The 22,786-nt window shown below is 32.1% G+C and overlaps 1 protein-coding gene across 1 annotated transcript; it reads left to right on the plus strand.

Annotated features, from left to right (window-relative positions):
* Positions 1-20,799: 20,799 nt before the first annotated feature.
* LOC145097524 (karrikin insensitive 2 receptor CA-like) lies at positions 20,800-22,302 on the plus strand. The gene is made up of 2 exons (XM_079035100.1): positions 20,800-21,454; positions 21,697-22,302. The coding sequence occupies exons 1-2, from the start codon at positions 21,084-21,086 to the stop codon at positions 22,139-22,141; spliced, it is 816 nt and encodes a 271-aa protein (XP_078891226.1). The 5' UTR covers positions 20,800-21,083; the 3' UTR covers positions 22,142-22,302.
* Positions 22,303-22,786: the final 484 nt, after the last annotated feature.

The raw sequence follows: 22,786 nt of genomic DNA on the forward strand, positions 1-22,786 counted from the left end.
ATATACAATCAAAATAAAAGACGAGTCTTGTCTGCTCTGTCTTCTCAAAACCTGGCCATCGTACCTGTCTACTGTTGACCTGAGAATACAAGTTATTTTGAAAGAGAGTATCAACTTTAAAGCTGGTGAATTCATAAGTAATTAAGTGTCATTTTCTTGCTTATGAAAATCTATTATGAAGGCCATGTAAACCTTTAAATGAAAATGTTGATGTAAGTATGAAAAACCCTAGAAAATCCCTTATTTTCTATAAGTATGAAGTGTAGTCTTCTACCAAGACCTGAATGTTTTGTTATGACTATGTAGTCTTCTACCAAGACCTGAATGTTTTGTTATGACTATGTAGTCTTCTACCAAGACCCGAATGTTTTGTTATGACTAGGTAGTCTTCTCCCAAGACCCCGAATGTTTTGTTATGACTATGTAGTCTTCTACCAAGACCTGAATGTTTTGTAAGTAATATGATAGCTTTTCCTTTCTATTGACTAGTACTAGAGTACTTAGTTTAACTCCTCGTTTATGTGAAAGTATCACAAAATAAAGTAAACAGGAAAAATATAATCATGTAAGTGTTATTATCTTGGGTTACCAGGACAAACACGACATCGCCGAATCGAAAGATAGACCCTATGGACATCCGAAGAGTGTCCCCTCATCCTCTGTAGCGGCAGCAGGGTGGAGGGAGGGTTAGTCCCAACATCGATCTCCTAATATCGATCGTTAACCTAATGATCCTCCGAAGATTCAAACCTCATCCATTGTTGCAACAGTTGGATAGAGGGATGGTTAGTCCCGTCACTGACTACTAACTAAGTAACAACCTTAGACATCCGTAGACGTTCATCGACCACTGGTGCTAATCAGTGGGGTTCGGAATGGTAAGTCCCGCCGAATTATCCCATTGAACTGGGATAGGAAAGATAATTTACATAGTAAATACTAATAAATCATCTTCGTAGTTCTAAGTACAGGTATCCAGGTAAGTAAATACAGGATAATGCACCTAAGTAACAGTGTTCCTGTATGGTATTCATGTAAGTGTGTTCATGTAACAGGTAATTATATGTAAACATATTCATGTATCATGAAATCCTAAGTACGTGTACTCATGTATCATGTAAGGTATTGGTATCGACTCATGAATGAACTGACTCTTGTGTGATTCCTTGTAGTAGTAATAATGTTTGATATCTTCTGACTATCCCTATGATAGTTAACTAGAAGGTAACTGGTTGTTTACGTAGGTGTATGCACTCTTGCTACCCAAGAGTATTGGAAACTAAATGAAGGGTGAAAACTATAATCTCTAACATATAAATGAACATATGCGCATAAGTATAGTTTGATTCAAGAAGGTAAAATAATGTTTTTGCAAGATATCTAGGAGTTTTGAACAATAATTAAGAATGACTTGATGTCATTTTAATAAACATTTCAAAACTAATACTTTTGTTATCAAGGTATTTTAAGATAGAAAACCATTTCATGTGACACCTTTTGAAATATGTGAAATCTACTGAGTGAAAACACAGTTATAAAATACATAAGATTGATTTAATAACATACTGTTTTCTACTTGTATCCCCCCCCCCCATTAAAACGTTTAAAATCATTTAAAACATTGATTAAGGGGTATGAACTCACCTGTAGTTGGTGGTTCGGATGAACTGGACGGTGTAGGATTGCTAGGTGTCAAGTGAGGACTTGTACACACACTATGATCCTAATGAACATATAATCACACATATATGCACTCAATTAGTCTCTAATTACTAATTGATAATGTTAAGACATCCTAGACATAATAAACACTTTATATAAGTGTTTTAATCCCTAAGGATTGCATCTAAGCTATTGTGGGACAAGGCACTTGTGTTTAGGGTTCCAAAGGACCCCATATATGCATTTACTCCTCATATACCAACACACATGGAGTTTACGGTTGTCAACTCTTGAGATTACAGCCGTAAACTCCCAACCATGGGTGTTCGGTGTGTTTTGAAGTTCCAAATGATTCCTAGAATTATTCCAACTTGGTGGTTAAATTCTTGGAAGGGTTTAAGGCCTAGAAACACTCCCTAGAGGAGTTTACGGCCCCATGGCCATTTCCTTTGGATTTTACGGCCGTAAACTCCCTTGGAATGGTGTTTTTGTTGTTTTCAAGTCTCTTGCATATGAAGGATAGGTTCTAGACTTTTACCTAAAGCATATGAAGGCATTAGGCACACTTTGGTGCCCCTTTAATGAGTTTACGACCCATGAACCATGTCATGGCCGTAAACTCACTTTGCAAGGTGATTCTTTTTTGTTTAATGCCCTTGATTTATTGGGAACAAGTCTAGGTAAAAGCCTAAGGCCTTAGGTTCCTTGAAAGCACCATTTTGTGTATGATTTTGGAGTTTACGGCCTAAGAAACTCTTGGGCCGTGAACTCCCAAACTTGGGTGGTTTTTGCTTGATTTCATGTCCCTAACACACTCCTATACAAGTCCAAGGCAGTTGTATATCACGGGGGACAGTCTAGGCTTCGTTTCGGGAGTTTACCACCCAAGAACACCTTGGGGAGTAAACTCCTAAATCTAGTGATTTAGCCTTCTAAATCATGTTATTAACACATATAAAGCTTTCTAACACTACTAGAAAGAGGTACTCACGATTTGGGATAAAAACCCGAAGATCCGTGAGAGAGAAAATGGCTTTTCTCTAGTTGGAAATGCGAATAATGAATGAATTTGGTTCAGAATTCTATTTATAGTCCTGAGATATTTTTGGCAGAAAATATTTTTATTCCTGAAATGATCTCTAATATAATAGAGTGTTGGAATAACAGTGTTTCACAAAACTCTAGTGCACCCACTCTCCTGATATTTCCTGAAGTGTAAACCCTGAATTACTCAAACTTATACGAAAAAGTCTGAAAATTAACTGTGACTGCTATAACTTCTATTGAAGTGGTATAGTTTGTACAGAATGGAAATTTCGGATTGTCACAGTTTTCATATAGATCTTCAATTTATTTTTAACACGACAACAACATTCAAAACGCAAGAAAAAAATTTCAAATTAAAAAAATTGAATATAATTGACCCTACATGAAATATGATCATCGGATGACTTGTTAAACACATAACATAATAAAAACACATTTCTCTCAATTCTAAGAAAAAAATAAGTTTATTCTCCTTTTTCTATGTGTCACTCTATTATGGCTCCTAATTAATGTCATACCATTTTTCAATCTATTGATTCCCTATTTTAAATTTTAAATTTTAAATTTCTCATTCTGATTACATTAAACTAATAACGAGATCGCCGCAATTCGCCTTCGTCATCTAGACAGAGGCCATGAACGAGATCGGAAACCACATCAAATCTTTCAGAGGAAAGTGACCGCAACTCGAGCCGAGACTAGAGGGTATGGGGAACGTCAAACAGCGTTGGAGAAAACGTGTGGTAAAGGCAGAACATCAAATGACAGAAGCCAGGGCAGGAGTTAGGTCAATGTAGACTTTCATGTCTTCATTCTATGGCTCACGGAACATCACCCACCGCGAGTAGTGTGTACACTACTGACAAAATCGATAAAGACTCAAACTACTAGAATACGTTTAAACACTACCCCTCACATGCATGAATTCGACCCTTCAAATTTAGAGACTACGCCGTCCAAGAGGGTTGTGTCACTATCAAAATTTGTCGTACCATAATGTAATGTGGACCTTCTATAAGGTCAAACTTTCCAGAATTTATCGTACCAAAATTTGTCGTACACTAAGAGTTCTGTAATGTGTTCCTTTAAGGACTTCACCAATGGAAAACCCGATTCTTTCAATGGAAGCGGGGGAGTCATCACACTGATGCAATGGTTCGAGAAGACCGAATCGATCTTCGAAATTTGTGCATGCCCTGAAACAAGCAAGGTCAAATTTGCAGCTTGCAATTTCTCTGGCCGGTCCCTTACTTGGTGAAACGGCCACGTTAAGTTACTGACGCTTACAGTGGCTAACTCGATGAGCTGGGAGGATTTGAAGGCAATAATGATGAAAGAGTATTGCCCAAGGGGCGAAGTGCAAAAGCTAGAGCAAGAACTGTGGAATCTCAAGATGACAGGCTCTGACCTTGCAGCTTACATCGACCGATTCTGTGATCTAGCACTCCTTTGTCCCGCGATAGTCACTCCTGAGGGAAAAGAAGGTGGGACGTTACCTCTGGGGATTGTCTCCCCAAATTCAAGACAGTGTGTTGGCCTCAAGACCAACTACCTTTGACAGTGCCAAGGAGTTGGCACAACAACTCATCGACCATAGGTCCAGCCATGACACTGTAACAACCACTCCTGAGCAAGACAGAGGGACAAGCAACAAAAGGAAGTTATGGAACAACAAGAAGGACCAACCAGCCCAGGACTCCACCAAGAAGCAACAGACTGTTGTTGTTCATGCTGCCACAACTCATGCCACTCTAGCACCCATAAATTGATACGCTGGAAATCTTCTGAAATGCAACAAGTGTAACTTCCATCATACTGGGGTTTGTCGGGAGATGCATTGCAAGAATTGCAACAGGGAGGGACACACTGTCAGTTTCTACAAGGCACCGACGCGACCCATCAACCAAGTCCCCGACTTTGGAGCAAGCCTAACTTGTTACAAATGCGGTGAAGCAGGACACTTTAAGAGAGACTATCCACGGACAAGGGATGCTGCTAATAGTGGAAGGGTACTTATGATCACCGCATGAGAGACTTCCCCGGATACCGCCTGTGATTAATGGTACGTGCTTCTAACCGTCACATGTAGGTTTTAAATCCTTACTAAGATTAGTGTCAATTTAAGATTTATTATCATTGGATCTAGAGAACACGACAAAACACGAAGAAGTCGTATCGCTTATATAAAAACCCATGATTTGTACTGGTGAGCTTTTGATGGCTAGTGTAAACATAAGTTAACTTGGTCCTTGCCATATCAATGTCGTATATTACGAAAAGTATCCCCCATCTTTTCCCCAAATTCTTAAATTCCCAGTTAAAATGCAAATTTCAGGACAAAATTCCTTCTAACGGGGGGATGATGTGACAACCGTCAAATTTTGGTCAAGTCAAAGTCAAACAAAGTCAATAAGTCAAACCGGTCAACTCCGTTAACCCTGGTATACTAGGGTTTACATTATGTAATTACTGTACAAATCATTATTTTAATGAGAAATCATCATTTGGAAAGTTCGTGTATCTAGATTTCGTTAACCTAAAACTGTGGTAAGTAATGAACCAAAGTGATAAAACAGTATTGCATACTCATCAGGAGTGTGTAAGATCCTTAAACATGGCTTAACGGGGTGTACGAACCTTGCGTTACGAAGCCAAACACTCAAAAAGGTCACAAACATAGTCTTTCAACCTCTCTCACTCTATCTCTCTCTACCTCAAATGTCTCCCAAATCTCTCCAAGTATGTGAAATCTCTCCCAAATCTCTCTAAGTATGAGAAATCTCTCCAAGTATGTGAAATCTCTCGTAAATCGCTCTACGTATGAGAAATATCTCCAAGTATGTGAAATCTCTCCCAAATCTCTTCCAAATCTCTCTCAAAAGTTCCTTTATCTTTTTTATAGTCTTTCGGGTCATCCCGACCCTTAACCGGGTCAAAAATCGCTTGAAACGGGGTAAAAACGGGTAAAATAGCCTTATGGACCCGAAACCCCTCTTTAAGGGGCGAACCCTCTTAGAGCCGAAGGTCGCTTAAGGAATCGAACCCTGCTGAACCGAAGTGACCGAGACCGAAGTCGAAGCTCCTTGCGAGCCGAACCCGAATCACCATTGAACCGAACCCGAACCCTCCCCTTCGGACTAAACCCTTCGCCATCGCCCCTCTGACCCTCGCACCTTCGGTCCCCCATGAGAGAAGCCTCGCAGATTCAGCCTTTCTTCCCGGTTTTCGACCACGACTTCGTTTTAGGCCCGTTTTTCATGAATTTTGCGCGGGATTTTCACCCAAAATTATATTTTAACATATAAGAACCCTTAATTCATAATTAATCATGTTTTTTAGTGTAAATCTTATCCAAGATTAGTGGGTAGGATATTTTGGGTGGAGTGTTGACTTTGCTTTAGTGTATGACACAAGCAACCACGCCATGCCCACTCCATGACCCACCCTTGTCCTTCCACCATACCTAGTCATTCCATAATACTTTTCCCCTCATTTCCCAGCCACACACTTGGTCAAGGGCTAGAAAACCCTCCTCTCTCCACACATATTTCTCATTCCTCTCATTTTCCACCAAAGAACAAACTTCATTTTCTCTCACTTTCTCTCTCTAAAATTTCTAGATTCAAGGCTATTCTCCAAGCTTTTCTTCTACCTTTGGTAAGTATTATCATCCTCCATATGATCATTTCACTTCTTTCTACTCAAATCATAGATTTCTTACACAAACTCCTTCATATTTGTGTTAGATCTTCGAATCTTCAAGACATCTTCTAAGTGTTCTTGAGTTGAACACTTCTCTTCTTCAACATCCATCCACTCTACATTTTCATGTTTTCTTCAAGTTTTTTTTTTTTTTGGGGGGGGGGGGGGAATACAAGTTAAATCACCATAATATAACTTAAATTCTATCATCAGCTTTCAACAGGAAAGTTGAGTCGCATTCATGGACTGTTTTGACCTTCATGAACTATTTATTTTCCAAAACTGTTTAATATGCAAATAGTTCTGGTTAATACCTTTAAAATGACTACTTGCACATCTCCACACGATGTTTCTACAATTTATGTCGATTTTTACAAAACATCCTATCATTTCAAAAACCACTTCGGACCAGTCTGTGAAGTTGGACATTTTTACACAAGTTAAAGTCACTAAAAATCATGATATAAATTATGAATAAAATAGACACATTTTCTAAACTCTCAGAGTTTATGGATTCTGATTTCGACTTCAAATGATTTTTCTATGATTTTTTTAAGAACAGGAACAACAAGGTTAAAACTAGAAAATGGTTAACAATTTCATTTGCACCATGTAGCTTGTTGAGCAAGGTGTGTGTTATTATATATATATATATATATATATATATATACACACATTTTGTTGATAGTACATACTATTTACCCTATTCTAAAGGTACGAATCATATACAAGGGGTTACTACCTTTACAAATAATATTAATAAATTATAATAGGCATAGTTAAGCCTATTATACACCACAAACAAATATGCTAAACTATAATAGGTATAGTTAGGTTGCATATGCATTACAAACATTATGATAAACTATAATAGGTATAGTTTATGTTACAATTACATTTCAACCTCATTACGAAAGGTTTTCTTTTCATATAAAATGGGTACAAATACAAAGTATCGGGTCTGTACAAAGGGGTACATTACAAATTACCGGGTTTTCATATAGAAGGGGTACAAATCCAAAGTACCGGGCCTATGCAAAGGGGTACATTACAAAGTACCGGGTTTTCATATAGAAGGGTTACAAATACAAAGTACCGAGTCTATACAAAGGGGTACAAATACAAAGTACCGGGTCTATACAAAGGGGTACATTACAAAATACCGGGTTTTCATATATAAGGGGTACAAATACAAAGTATCGGGTCTATACAAAGGGGTACATTACAGAGTACCGGGTTTACACAAAATGGTTTTAGGATATTAGAACTACAATCTATCTAGAATTTGTTAGTTTCCAGTTATAATTGCTATGTGTATATGTCAGAGTTATATAAGAAATTAGTTGCGATCGACTTAGAATTGGTAGGCCCGCCTTACTTCCTGTTCCTTGTTTGGTTGTGGACCTAGTGCAGACCCATTATATTCGACGGTTTATTTAACTTGAATTTTATATAACTTATATACACTGGGTGATTATAAAAGAAATCTATGGGTCCTTCTAGGGTACATTATTGCATAACATAGGAGCTTTCCTTATACATTTTATAAAGAAAATATTGGATTTTCTGGAATCGTACTCATTTGCTTTTACAAGGAAAATGACATCTTTATCAAATTAAACTTTGATGAACTCACCGACTTAATTGTTGACACTTTTTCAAAACTACTTGTATTCTCAGGGAATCAGTAAAACAGGAAATCAGCAGCTTTTGAGGATGGAACGCTAAGGCGTTAAACATTTTACTTTTGTCAACATAATGTAATTGATTTAGAAACATGTAACCTCATACTATGGTGTAACTTTTTCAATTATATTTATGTTGGTTGTTTTTACTTTTACTTTAAGCACTATTATAGTCGTTGTAATACTATACATGAAGTCCTCCACCCCGGACGTTTCCGCCATCCTTGGTTTGGGGGTGTGACACCCTCCTCGCCATCTGATCAATCTTCAGTTTCTCATCCTGTTTCGTTTTCTCTGACTCTCTCGTCTCAACAGCCTAACATGGGTTCCACTCCATAGCCGCAAAATGCGCTTGTGTCTCCCACTTATGTCTCCATTTCTCCTAGTGTGTCTGCTCCTACTTAGGTGCAACAACCCTCTTCTCCCAACCCACCACCCACTCAGTCTTATCATCTTATGCTGACGCGAGGCAAACATTGAATTTTTAAACCTCTTCATAAACTCAACCTTCATGTATATAGATCTTTCTCCCTTCTTCCTAAAAATTATTTACAATCCTTTAAAGATCTGAATTGGCTAAATGCAATGACCGAAGAATATTATGCTCTTATTTCTAACATGACTTCGGTTCTTGTACCTCGACCCCTGATGCTAATGTTATTAACTGTATTTGGCTGTTTAAAAAGAAAATGAATGCATAGTTGATTCACAACATCCACCACCATCACCCATATTATTAGTTTTCATAAAGATCTTAAATTTATTTTTAACACGACAACAACTTACAAAACGCAAGAAAAAAAATTTCAAATTAAAAAAATTGAATATAATTGACTCTACATGTAATATGATTAACGGATGACTTGTTAAACACATAACATAATAAAAACACATTTTCTTTCAATTCTAATAAAAGAATAAGTTAATTTTTCTTTTTCTATGTGTCACTCTATTATGGTTACTAATTAATGTCATACCATTTGTCAATTTATTGATTCTCTATTTTAAATTTTAAAATTTAAATTTTAAATTTCTCACTCTAATTACATTAAACTAATAACAATAGAATAAAAATTAAAATAAAATTAGTACAGATTATATGGTCACATATTTATTTAAATCAACGATTATAATTTTATATAATTAAAAAATATCTCTTAATTAATAATTTACTTAAAATAACTGATTAATCATTTTAAGTTTTTACTAAGAAAACTCAAAACATATCTGAGTTAAAATAAAATATATAAAGCTTAACGGTATAACTATGCAATTTCATAGAATCGTTAAACTATTATTTAATGATTATGTTATTAAGGAACTATATTTTTGTTTATTAAGTCAAATAATCAATATATTTTAAGTCAAGAGTACATGATATATATGTAAGTTATCTTTTTAATTGACATTAAAAGTATACTAAATCTAAACAGTAAAATTGATAAATTGTACCAATGAACATATAAACTCTTGAATAACAATTTTGCAGTCATAGTTTCATTACTTAACATATGTTTTTTTTTCTTTCCATTTGTTTTTTCTTTCCATTAATTAAGTTTTATATCCCGTAATATGTTTTTTGCATTGATAAACGATGGATGTTTTCATATATATATATATATATATATATATATATATATATATATATATATATATATATATATATATATATATATATATATATATATATATATACACACTAGGCGAATGCCCGCGCGTTGCGCAGAAACACCTATATAGTTGAAGTCTTTACAAATATATGATTTTTTAAATATAACAGTAACGTCGTTGTTAAATTTGATATAATAATTTGTATATACTAAATTGATATAATATATTGATTATTTTGAATTATATGATAATATATACATTTATTATAACTTCATAATCTCAATCGCTTGAATGACTTCTACCCGCGAGTTACACATGAATAAAATTAAATATAACATATGATTTGATATTATTTATAGTTGTTTTTATTGTTAATTAATTTTTTAAAATTTATTTGCTTAATTTTTTAATTTCTATCATTATAATTATTTAAAACATCAAATATTGTTTTTTTATTTTAAAGCTAACAATATAATCATTTATATATATAGTTGTTTTTAACGGTTGTTATTGTAAGTTAATTTAAGTTATTTATTTTGAAACTTTTAACGATTATAAAAATATATTTAAGAAATATTTTCGTTAAATTGAGATTACAATTTAGTTATTGCTTTTATCACTATAATTTATCACTTTTAACTATTTACAAAATATTCTTTAGTTTTTTTAAATGGAACTGAAATTTATATTTGAGTTGATATTGTAATGTGCAGAAACACCTATATAGTTGAAGTCTTTACAGATATATATTTTTTAAAATATAACACTAACGTTGTTGTTAAATTTGATATAATAATTCGTATATTAATTTTATATAGTATATTGATTATTTTGAATTATATGATAATATATAAATCTATTATAACGTCATAATCTCAATCGTTTGAATGACTTCTACTCGCGAGTTACACATCAATAAAATTAAATATTATATATAGTTTAATATAATTTATAGTTGTTATTTTTAACTAATTTTTTAAAATTTATTTGTTTAATGTTTTAATTTATATCATTATAATTATTTAAAACATTAAACATTATTTTTTGATTTTAAAGGTAACAATATAATCATTTATATAGAGTTATTTTTAACTATTGTTATTATAAGTTATTTTAAGTTACTTATTTGAAAATTTTTAACGATTATATAAATATATTTAGGAAATATTTTAGTTAAACTGATATTACAATTTAGTTTTTGCATTTATCACTATAACTTATCACCTTTAACTATTTACAAAATATTATTTGGTTTTTTAGTGGAACTGAAATTTATATTTAAGTTGACACTGTAATGTTATATTTAAATTAACAATTTAAGCATTTTGTTGAAACTGTTCAAAGATTGTAGCTTTAAACTGATAATGGTTTACATACAACAACATTTTAAATCTAATAAATTAAGTATAATATGTTAAAATTTAAAGACATAACTTTATAAATAGAAGTAAAGATATTATTTTAAAATTGAAATTTAGTCTATTTATAATTACACTTTAGGTTTGATATTTATTTAACCTTATTAACCAACTTACAATCATTATTATAAAGACACTACAATTTATCACTTTTAACTATTTATAAAATAATCTTTTGGTTGTTTAAGTTAAATAAAATTTATATTTAAGTTGAGCCTATAATGTTATATTTTAATTAATATTTTAAGTATTTTATACAAATTGTTCAAAAATTATACCTTTAAAATGATAATGATTTACATCCAACAATATATTAAAACTAATAAATTAAGTATAATGTGTTAAAAGTTAAAAAAACATAGTTTTATAAGTAGAATTAAAGATATTATTTTAATATTGAAATTTAGTTTATATATGAATACACTTTAGATTTGATATTTATTTAACCTAATTACCAAATTATAATTATTATTATAAAAAAATTGAAAAGTCATGGAAGTTTCAAATGAATGTGGTGAAAGGAAAAAAAAATGGGGGTTTCAAATGCGTGAGATTCAAGAAAAAATGCTAGCTTTATAAGTATGTATGATATATATAATAAAAACCTCTCCTACATGCCACATGTCAATCTTTTAAAGCAATTTTTAGCCACGTGTCATCGTTATAGAGCTCTTCAGTGTTTTTTTTCCCGCCCATCCGTTTTATGTAAAAGGTTTAGAATCAAATTTTAAAGAATTACCAAATTCAAGCCGGTAATTTGAAAACCAAATCCCTAAATCTAAGGCCAATTTCAAAAGAATGTTCTACAAGCAAATAAGAGTTTCCAACTTTATGTGAGAATTAGGTCCTAAATTACCAATATTTTCTTCCTGATTACTAACAACGACAACGATGAAGGTAATCTCACGAAATCAGCTCCAAGGTTGTAGACATCGTTCAATTCTTCAAGCACATCGTCTTAATCCTTTGATTCATCGATCGATTGTTGAACATTCTTCCACAAAAATCAACGATTCCTCAACTTCTTCAAATATTCAAGTAAGATTTTTCTTTTCTCGAGATCTAATATCGATTTTGAGTTTTGTTTGATGTCGATTTCCCGTTTTGTTAACGAAGGAACAAAGCACCTTTATCTGCTATGATTTTATGATGCCAGACTTGATTTTCATTTATTGCGCCTTTGATTTTAGGAGCCGGTAGGATTTTCTTCGATCTCTGCAGTGATTTCTGATTTTTTGGTTTTTTATTTGATGATTTTGAAGGTATGTTGAAATTATACCTCCATGATTTTTGCTCACTATGGATTTGTACATGTGCTAGGGATTCAACTTCCAAGAATTTGCAAATGGAAGCCACATGGGAAGCTAATATCAGTAGCTTGTTGGATAAAATCAAACCACCGCTACTCGAAGATGCAGGTCTTGAGGATTGTGCACTTCCTTCGGACTCAATACAAGAAGCGTTCCCGAAGGCGGCCATGCTGTCCGCTCACATATTTTCCACGACTCCGGTGATGAATCAGAAGGAGATTGCATCAATGATCTATGGCCTGGAAACGAATCAGATAGACTCATCGGATTTACAAACTATCAATTTGATTGTTTAAGTTCATAAATGGGTTGAATGAATATACTTCCACTTCTTACATCATCCTAATTTCATTTTACAAACTATCATTTTTTATGTTTTTTGTTTTAAAATATCAAGATTAGAGAAATTATGGTGTTTAGAAAATTGGCTAAGCGGTAAATGATTTGTGTGATGTGTGGAGTTTAGAAAAATTATATGTGTGATGTTTGTGTGATGTGTTGTTTGCATGTAAGTTCCTTAATCACCTTCACATTTGAAACGGTTGACGATTGATTTCACAAAACACTCTTTATTTTTGTACAATTATAACTGGACACATGAATCCTGTTTGCACCCACTGATTGGCTTCAAGCATTGATCCAATGCAATATAACATATAAGACATATTGATATCAGTTATGACATCTCCATCTCTAATAAGGTAGGTTATGAAATGCCTAAGATATGTCAATTGCAATCATATTTGTTTGATTGTTGCAATGATAGGAGGGCGGCTGCAAGTCGGGATAGATACGACTTCTTATAATCAGATTTAAAGTCTAACCCTCACAATCTGAAGCTAAAGGTGAAATCTTTGACTTAATATCATCTTTTTTAAATTATTCCCCATTTTGTTGATTTAATTCGGATGAAGTGGTGACATAAGAGGCCATGATGAATATTCAAGCATCTGGTGGTCATGGTTTAACAATGTTGATGTAGTGTTGTAGATACATGGTTAGGATAGTTGCAACAAATCATTTGGTGTACAAATATTATAGGTCATGACCGAATCCTTTTTACATAATTGAAAAGGGAATAACCACTCTTGAGATAGTCAAGGAGGTTAAATTTCCCATACCAGCATGTTGATATTAAATTTTCTATTGATTGACTTCAATATTATGGATTTTATCTAAATGAAGAATATGATAAAAATATAAATATATACATACATTAATCTCAAGTTTTTTTTAGTGAAACCTTATAATATGGTTAACGTATTTTGTAACTAAACTAATTCATTATTTAATAAAGATATGTATGGTATTTTTTATGGTTAATTGTTAAAAAGATACTAATGGTAATTTTGTTTTATGGTTAATAGTTAAACATTAATTATTAATTTAACATATATTTAGTTTAGTTTTAAACATGTTAATGATTTATTGATTTTGATGCGGTGCAAAGCATCAACTTTACACAGGTTTTCGAAGAGTTTTACATTTTTTATTGTTCGGGACGGGTAAAAAGATTTCCTTTCTATATCTCTTCCGTTTACAACATGATGATATTAATTTAAAATAACGAGAATATGGTTATGGTTAACATATTAAATTTTGTAAAAAACTTAATGATTGCAAATATATTAATAATGATTACTTATTTTTATAATTTGTATGTTATTTTACTTTGCAAACGTTTCCATGACTTATAACAAAGTGTTTATATATATATATATATATATATATATATATATATATATATATATATATATATATATATATATATATATATATATATAAAAGAAGGTTTTTACGGAAAACAATGTTATTTTAATTTCCACAAGTAAAGTAATAATGAAGGGTGTAGGATTAATAAATTGAGGGTAGAAATAACAACTCCTATAGATTTATCGACGGTGCATTTAGTTCCCAATTTTTTTTTCTTTTCTAGAGACGAGTTTTATATAATAATAAATTCAGTCTGTATGCTTTATATATCATTGATATCGTAAAATTCTGTGACCGAGAAATATGTTATTATTATTTTGTGGGGTATCTGTAATAAGTTGCTTCTGGATTTCAGTAGCTAATATTCTTTTTTATTTAGACTACGCGGTATGGGCTAAAAACGTTGTTATTAACGACGTGGATCAACTAAATCACCATTCTGACGGGGAACACTGCCCCCCTTCCCCCCTTCTCGTTATAGCTGGTTATTGTTGCTTCTCGTTGACGTTACCACCGGATGAAATGCCCAAAATTTTGAACGTTAGCCCCTTGACCGTTGACAACGGTCACTTGATTAAATAAAACAATTTATTTTTTCTAATTATAAATACATTTCATTCTCATACATTTTATACACAATTTTTATTTCTTTCTATATTTTATAAAATCTACTTCTACTTTAACAACAAAAAATGGAGCAAAATCCAAACACCATCCATCAAACTAAAATTCAAACACACAACCACCACCTCCAACACAACCATCTGTTGAAACGCAAACAGGAATGAGAGAGAAAGCTATAGCGGTTGATATGGAAAATGAGAAAGTTATACATTGGTGGACACCGAATGAAGAATGCTTTGGCACAAGCGTTGTGTGATACTTCAAAAGACGAATGTAGCGACAATAGGATGAAGAAATGTGCTTATTGGGAAGAGGTGCTCAAAAAATTTCACACTATTTTGAAGAAAAAAACAAATCGCAATACGGACATGCTTAGTAGCAAATGGATTCAAATTAGCAAGAGGTGCACAAAATTAAATGGTATTTACAATCGGCTTAAGTAGCAACAACAAAGCGGAACCAATGACTTTGATTTGTTCAAAGCTGCGAAAACAATATCGGGTCGAGATGGGACATGTGTTTGAGTAAGAGATAGTGTGGGAGTTGGTGCGATTTGATCTACTATGGAATAAAATTCCTACATCATAGTAAAATGTTATGTATTAGGTTTAATTATTATTGTCTTTTAATATTAACGTTGTTTTTATTGTAATCTTAATTTTAGTAAAATGTTATGTATTAGGTTTAATTTTTTTTTTAATATTATGTTTTATAGAAATATATTTTATTAGATATTATGTTTTATTTAAAATATATTTATTTGAACAAAAAAATTAAATTCGGAAAAAAAAAGAAATAAATAAAATGGAAAAAAGTTGGTGTTATAATATGCTCTTATCATGATAACCATTTCTTCATTTGGTGTTATAACACTATTGGTGACATATGAGGTGTCACCAAAATGATGTAAAAACTAGTTGCGCATACCCAATGCTCTTAAAAAATATGATAAATTAGAAGAAACAATTTAGAGAGGTAAGAATGCAAATATACAAGTTGCTTATATATAATACATACTAGTTGTAAGACCCGTATGTTACATATTTAAACAAAAATTTATTTAAATTTGAAATTTAAAATTTAAAATTAGAATTTAAAATGAAACATATTCAATAGTATATGAGTTGTAATATTGTAATTTAATGGTTATTTTCAACTAAGATAATTAATAATTGAGGTGTAAATATGGTGTGTTAATTAAAAAAGATAAACAATGAGAAAATGACGCATGGAAAAAAACATTTATTAAAAAATACCAAAAAATGACATGTGTCCAAGTTAATGAGAGAGTGACATGTGACAAAAAAAATTTATGAACATGGTCTTTGTGGTTACCAATATTTTCTTCCTGATTACCAAGAACGACAACGATGAAGGTAATCTCACGAAATCAGCTCCAAGGTTGTAGACACCGTTCGATTCTTCAAGCACATCGTATTAATCCTTTGATTCATTGAATGATTGTTGAACATTCTTCCACAAAAATCATCGATTCCTCAACTTCTTCAAGTATTCAAGTAAGATTTTTTCTTTTCTCGAGATCTAATATCGATTTTGAGTTTTGTTTGATGTCAATTTCAGGTTTTGTTAACGAAGGAACAAAGCACCTTTATCTGCTATGATTTTATGACTCCAGGCTTGATTTTCATTTATTGTGCCTTTGATTTTAGGAGCCAATTGGACTTTGTTCGATCTTTGCTGTGATTTCTTTTGGTTTTTTTTTTTTTTTTTTTTTGATGATTTTCAAGGTATGTTGAAATTATACCTCCATGATTGTTGCTCACTGTGGATTCGTACATGTGCTAGGGATTCAACTTCCAAGAATTTGCAAATGGAAGCCACAGGAGAAGCTAATATCAGTAGCTTGTTGGATAAAATAAAACCATCGCTACTGGAAGATGAAGGTCTTGAGGATTGTGCACTTCCTCCGGACTCAATACAAGAAGTGTTCCTGAAGGCGGCCATGCTGTCCGCTCACATATTTTCCATGACTCTAGTAACGAATCAGAAGGAGATTGCATCAATGATCTATGGCCTGGAAACGAATCTGGAGGTGATAGACTCATCGGATTTACAAACTATCAATTTGATTGTTTAAGTTCATAAATGGGTTGAATGCATATAGTTCCACTTCTTACATCATCCTAATTTCATTTTACAAACTATCATTTTTTATGTTTTTTGTTTTAAAATATCAAGATTATGAGAAATTATGGTGTTTAGGAAAATGGCTAAGCGGTAAATCATTTGTATGATGTGTGGAGTTTAGAAAAATTATGTGTGTGATGTTTGTGCGATGTGTTGTTTGCAAGTAAGTTCCTTAATCACCTTCACATTTGAAAGGGTTGATGATTGATTTCACAAAACACTCTTTATTTTTGTACAATTATAACTGGACACATGAATCCTGTTTGCACCCATTGATTGGCTTCGTGCATTGATCCAATGCAATATAACATATACGACATATTGATATTAGTTATGACATCTCCATCTCTAATCAGGTAGGTTATGAAATGCCTAAGACATGTCAATTGCAATCATATTTGTTTGATTGCTGCAATGATAGGAAGGTGGCTGCAAGTTGGGACAGATACGACTTCTTATAATCAGATTTAAGAGTTTAACCCTCACAATCTGAAGCTAAAGGTGAAATCTTTGACTTAATATCCTCTTTTTGAAATTATTCCTCATTTTGTTGATTTATTTTGGACGAAGTGGCGACATAAGAGGCCATGATAAATATTCAAGCATGTGCTGGTCATGGATTAACAAGGCTGATGTAGTGGTGCAGATACATGGTTAGGATAGTTGCAACAAATCATTTGGTGTACGAATAATATAGGTCATGACCGAATCCTCTTTACATAATTAAAAAGGGAATAGCCACTCTTGAGATAGTCAAGGAGGTTAAATTTCCCATCCCAGCAGGTTGATATTAAATTTTCTATTGATTGACTTCAATATTATGGATTTTATCTAAAGGAAGAATACGATAAAAGTATCAATATATACATACCTTAATCTCAAGTTTTTTTAGTGAAACCTTATAATATGGTTAACGTATTTTGTAACAATACTAATATCATTATTTAATAAAGATACGTATGGTATTTGTTATGGTTAATTGTTAAAAAGATACTAATGGTATTTTTGTTTTATGGTTAATTGTTAAACATAATTATTAATTTAACATATATTTAGTTTAGTTTCAAACATGTTAATGATTTAATGATTTTGATGCGGTGCAAAAGCATCAACTTTACACAGGTTATCGAAGGGTTTTACATTTTTTATTGTTAGCGAATGGTAAAAAGATGTCTACAACATGATGATATTAATTTAAAATAACGAAATATAGTTATGGTTAACAAATTTTGTAAAAATCTTAATGATTGCAAATCTATTAATAATGATTACTAATTTTTATAATTTGTATGTTATTTTACTTTGCGAACCGTGGTTTCCACAGGTTATAACCTATTATATATATATATATATATATATATATATATATATATATATATATATATATATATATATATATATATATATATATATATATATATATAAAAGAAGGTTTTTTACGGAAAACAATCTTATTTTAATTTTCCACCAGAAAAGTAATAATGAAGGTTGTAGGATTAATAAATTGAGGGTAGAAATAACAGCTCCCATAAATTTATCGACGGTGCATTTAGTTCCCAATTTTTTTTTCTTTTCTGGAGACGAGTTTTAGATAATAATAAATTCAGTCTGTATGCTATATGCATCATTGATATTGTAAAATTCTATGACCGAGAAATATGTCATTACTATTTTGTGGGGTATCTTTAATAAGTTGCTTCCGGATTTCAGTAGCTAATATTCTTTTTTATTTAGACTACGCGGTATGGACTAAAAAACGTTGTTATTACCGACGTGGATCAACCAAATCACCGTTATGACGAGGAACACTGCCCCTTCCCCCCTTCTCGTTATAGCTAGTTATTGTTGTTTCTCGTTGATGTTACCACCGGATGAAACGCCCAAAATTTTGAACGTTAGCCCCTTGACCGTTGACAACGGTCACTTGATTAAATAAAACAATTTATTTTTTCTAATTATAAATACATTTCATTCTCATACATTTTATACACATTTTTTTTATTTCTTTCTTAATTTCATAGAATCTACTTCTACTTCAACAACAAAAAATGGAGCAAAATCCAAACACCATCCATCACACCAAAATTCAAGCACACAACCACCACCACCACCTCCAACACAACCATCTGTTGAAATGCAAACAGAAAGGAGAGAGAAAGCTATAGCGGTTGACATGGAAAATGAAGAAGTTCTATGTATATTGGTGGACACCGGATGAAGAAAATGCTTTGGCGCAAGTGTGGTGTGATACTTCAAAAGACGAATGCAACGACAATAGGATGAAGAAATGTGCTTATTGGGAGAAGGTGGTCAAAAAATTTCACACTATTTTGAAGAAAAAAACAAATCGCAATACGGACATGCTTAGTGCAAATGGATTCAAATTAGCAAGCGGTGCACAAAATTAAATGGTATTTACAATCGGCTTAAGAAGCAACAACAAAGCGAAACCAATGGCTTTGATTTGTTCAAAGCTGCAAAATCAATATCGGGTCGAGATGGGACATGTGTTTGAGTTCGAGAAAGTTTGGGAGTTGGTGCGATTTGATCCACTATGGAATAAAACTCCTACATCATAGTAAAATGTTATGTATTAGGTTTAATTATTGTTGTCTTTTAAAATGAAAGTTTTTTTTATTGTAATCTTAATTTTAGTTTTTAAAAATTATGTCTTTTTTTGTTTTTTTTTTAAATTATGTTTTATAAAAATATATTTTATTAGATATTATGTTTTATTTAAAATATATGTATTTGAACAAAAAAATTAAATTTGGAAAAAAAAAAAGAAATACATAAAATGGAAAAAAGTTGGTGTTTTAATATGCTCTTATCATGGTGACCATTTCTTCATTTTGTGTTATAACACTATTGGTGACATATGAGGTGTCACCAAAATGATGTTAAAACTAGTTGCGCATACCCAATGCTCTTAAAAAATATGATAAATTAAAAGAAACAATTTAAAGAGGTAAGAATGCAAATATACAACAAGTCGCTTATATATAATACATATTAGTTGTGAGACTCGTATGTTACGGGTTGGATAAAACAAAAAAATTAAATATGAAAGTTTAAACAAAAATTTATTTAAATTTGAAATTTAAAATTTAAAATGAAACATATTCAATAGTATATGAGTTGTAATATTATAATTTAATGATTATTTTCAAATAAAGCAATTAATAATCGAGGTTTAAATATGATGTGTTAATTAAAAAAGATAAACAATGAGAAAATAGCACATGGAAAAAACATTTATTAAAAAATACCAAAAAATGATATGTGTCCAAGTTAATGAGAGACTGACACGTGACAAAATTATTTCATTTATTAGGGCATCCACAATGCATTGAATTCATAGAGTTCAATGGATAGTCACATCATCTTTTTACAATTCATACAACTCTATAAATTTTTTTCTACAATGCATTGAACTTTACAAAGTTCAATAGAATATTACAAAATGTAATTTATAGTAAATATTTAAGAATTAAAAACTTTTCTTATTCTCATTGAAAAATTCAATGACCATTGAACTTCAAATCCATTGAATGCTAACGTGACATCTCACAATGGTAAAGTTTTATCCATTCAATGATATATAGATTTGTCACCTTATTCAACTCTTCCATTAAACTCACCATTGTGGATACTTTCTATATGTAGAAATCTGATTTATGTATGGTAATTATATAAATAGAAGGACATATACTTTAACATTCAAACATAGATCTTTGAAACTAAAAGTAATATCCTAAGAATTTCAAATCAAAATTTTATTCTGAATATATCTGCATGTATCTTGTATTCCTCATCTCTAGAATATATCGGTATATATGTTCTGCTTTGCCTCTTCTGGACAACGCAGCCAATCAATTGTCAGAACCTCTTTGTCCCCTTTTGTTATTCCCAAGAATACAATGTGATCTATGGCTTGCCACTGTCCTCACATCGAACAATTCTAGTTATCTTCTCATGCATCATGCTTCACATACACGCAATCAAACCTCTCTAGATTATTATCATTTATCAAACAAAGCTGAAAAAAGAAAAAAAAAAAAACCCATACATGTTTTGTCGATAGCTCACCAGTGATCACCCTAGTATAAGAAATCTGATCCCTTTCAAAGCTCCGACCACGAAACCTTTGCGTAAAATCCACCATGGGATCTGTTGTCGAACAAGCTCACAATGTTAAGATCTTAGGTCGTGGCAACCAGACAGTAGTCTTGGCTCATGGTTTTGGAACCGACCAGTCAGTATGGAGGCATCTGGTACCTCATCTCGTTGAAGATTACAAGGTTGTTCTGTACGATAACATGGGGGCAGGAACAACGAACCCAGAATACTTCGATTTTGATAGATATGCGACTCTTGAAGGTTATGCGTATGATGTTATCTCGATTCTTGAAGAAGCTAGAGTTTCATCATGTATATTTGTTGGTCACTCTATGTCGGCTATGATAGGGGCACTCGCTTCCATCACTCGTCCTGATTTGTTCTCCAAAATCCTCATGATTTCGGCTTCTCCGAGGTTTGTCAAACAATTATGCTGATGTTGTTCTTTTGATACTATATTTGGATGTATGTTGACTTTTAGAAACGGTTAGATTTACATGATGTGATTACGTAAGGATTAGGTTAGCTAGCTATGAGAAAAAAACCAAGTTGTTAATTACCATTTAACACAAAGATATTTGCTTAATATGGTAAGTTTTTTTTTTTCTATCCAAATCATATGATAACCTAATTCACACGATTAAGATGATTGTTAAGGTTTGTGAATGATGTGGATTACTTCGGAGGGTTCGAACAAGAAGAAGTTGACCAACTATTTGAAGCAATTCAGTCAAATTTCAAAGCGTGGTGTTCTGGTTTCGCCCCGTTGGTAGTTGGTGGTGACATGGAGTCGGTGTCTGTTCAAGAATTTAGTCGGACACTTTTCAATATGAGACCCGATATAGCGTTAAGTATTGCACAAACCATTTTCCAAAGCGACATGCGGCCTTTGTTGAGTCATATTACAGTTCCTTGTCACATCATTCAGAGCATGAAGGATTTAGCAGTTCCGGTGGGTGTCTCGGAGTACCTTCACCGATACCTTGGTGGTGAGTCTATTGTTGAGGTCATGTCAACCGAAGGTCATCTCCCTCAATTGAGCTCGCCGGCTGTTGTGGTTCCGGTGCTTCTTAGGCATATCCGTTGTAATATAGCTGTGTAACTGTATTTAGTTTCTATCTTCGGTTTATCTTCGTTGTGTGAACTATGGTTGATAAAATGTTTTCTTGAGTTAATAATAGTATTGTAAATATTTGTGCATGTTTTTCTCTTTCTTGTATTTTAGTAACACTTTTTGTATCTAATGAATGATCTTTTACTCTTTTTTTTTTTTTTTTTTTTTTTTTTATCTATATAGTACGAGATAGGTTAGCATCTACGGGCTCAGAGATATTGATTTTCAGAACAGGGTAAGAACAATATCTAAACAAAAATATTTATTTATTTATATTCAAATAAACATTACGTACATATTAAAACATTAAACTTGCTTATAAAAAAACAAAAGCTTCAAGATGCTTATTCTCTTCTTCAAAGCATTTGCCAAACTTTATCTATGGACCCAATAAGAATATAACAAGTACAGACTTACAGTTCTGTTTAGAATAGAACGTGATAACCAAATACCCGATTTTAGAAGGTGTTGCATCCCTCAGGCCTCAACCTTTATATTTTTTTCCTGTTGATTTGATTCAAACAAAATTTTGTTATCCATGATCAACACGCCTTTCTTTTATTAATTATTACCTTGATTGTCAAAATATGCGAGGAAGAAAGAAAACTAGTTTTCTTTTGTCCTTGATGCATA

This window comes from Lactuca serriola, chromosome 4 (genome assembly GCF_051521515.1).
Source record: "Lactuca serriola cultivar US96UC23 chromosome 4, Lser_US96UC23_V15, whole genome shotgun sequence".
In the NCBI taxonomy this organism is placed as follows: Eukaryota; Viridiplantae; Streptophyta; class Magnoliopsida; order Asterales; family Asteraceae; genus Lactuca; species Lactuca serriola.

What these genes read in the sequence shown, in the direction of transcription:
- LOC145097524 (XM_079035100.1), top strand. Translation starts at nt 21,084, where the DNA reads ATGGGATCTGTTGTCGAACAAGCTCACAATGTTAAGATCTTAGGTCGT. An exon ending in ATGATTTCGGCTTCTCCGAG is followed by an intron (nt 21,455 to 21,696) that starts GTTTGTCAAACA and finishes ATGATTGTTAAG; the next exon opens with GTTTGTGAATGATGTGGATT.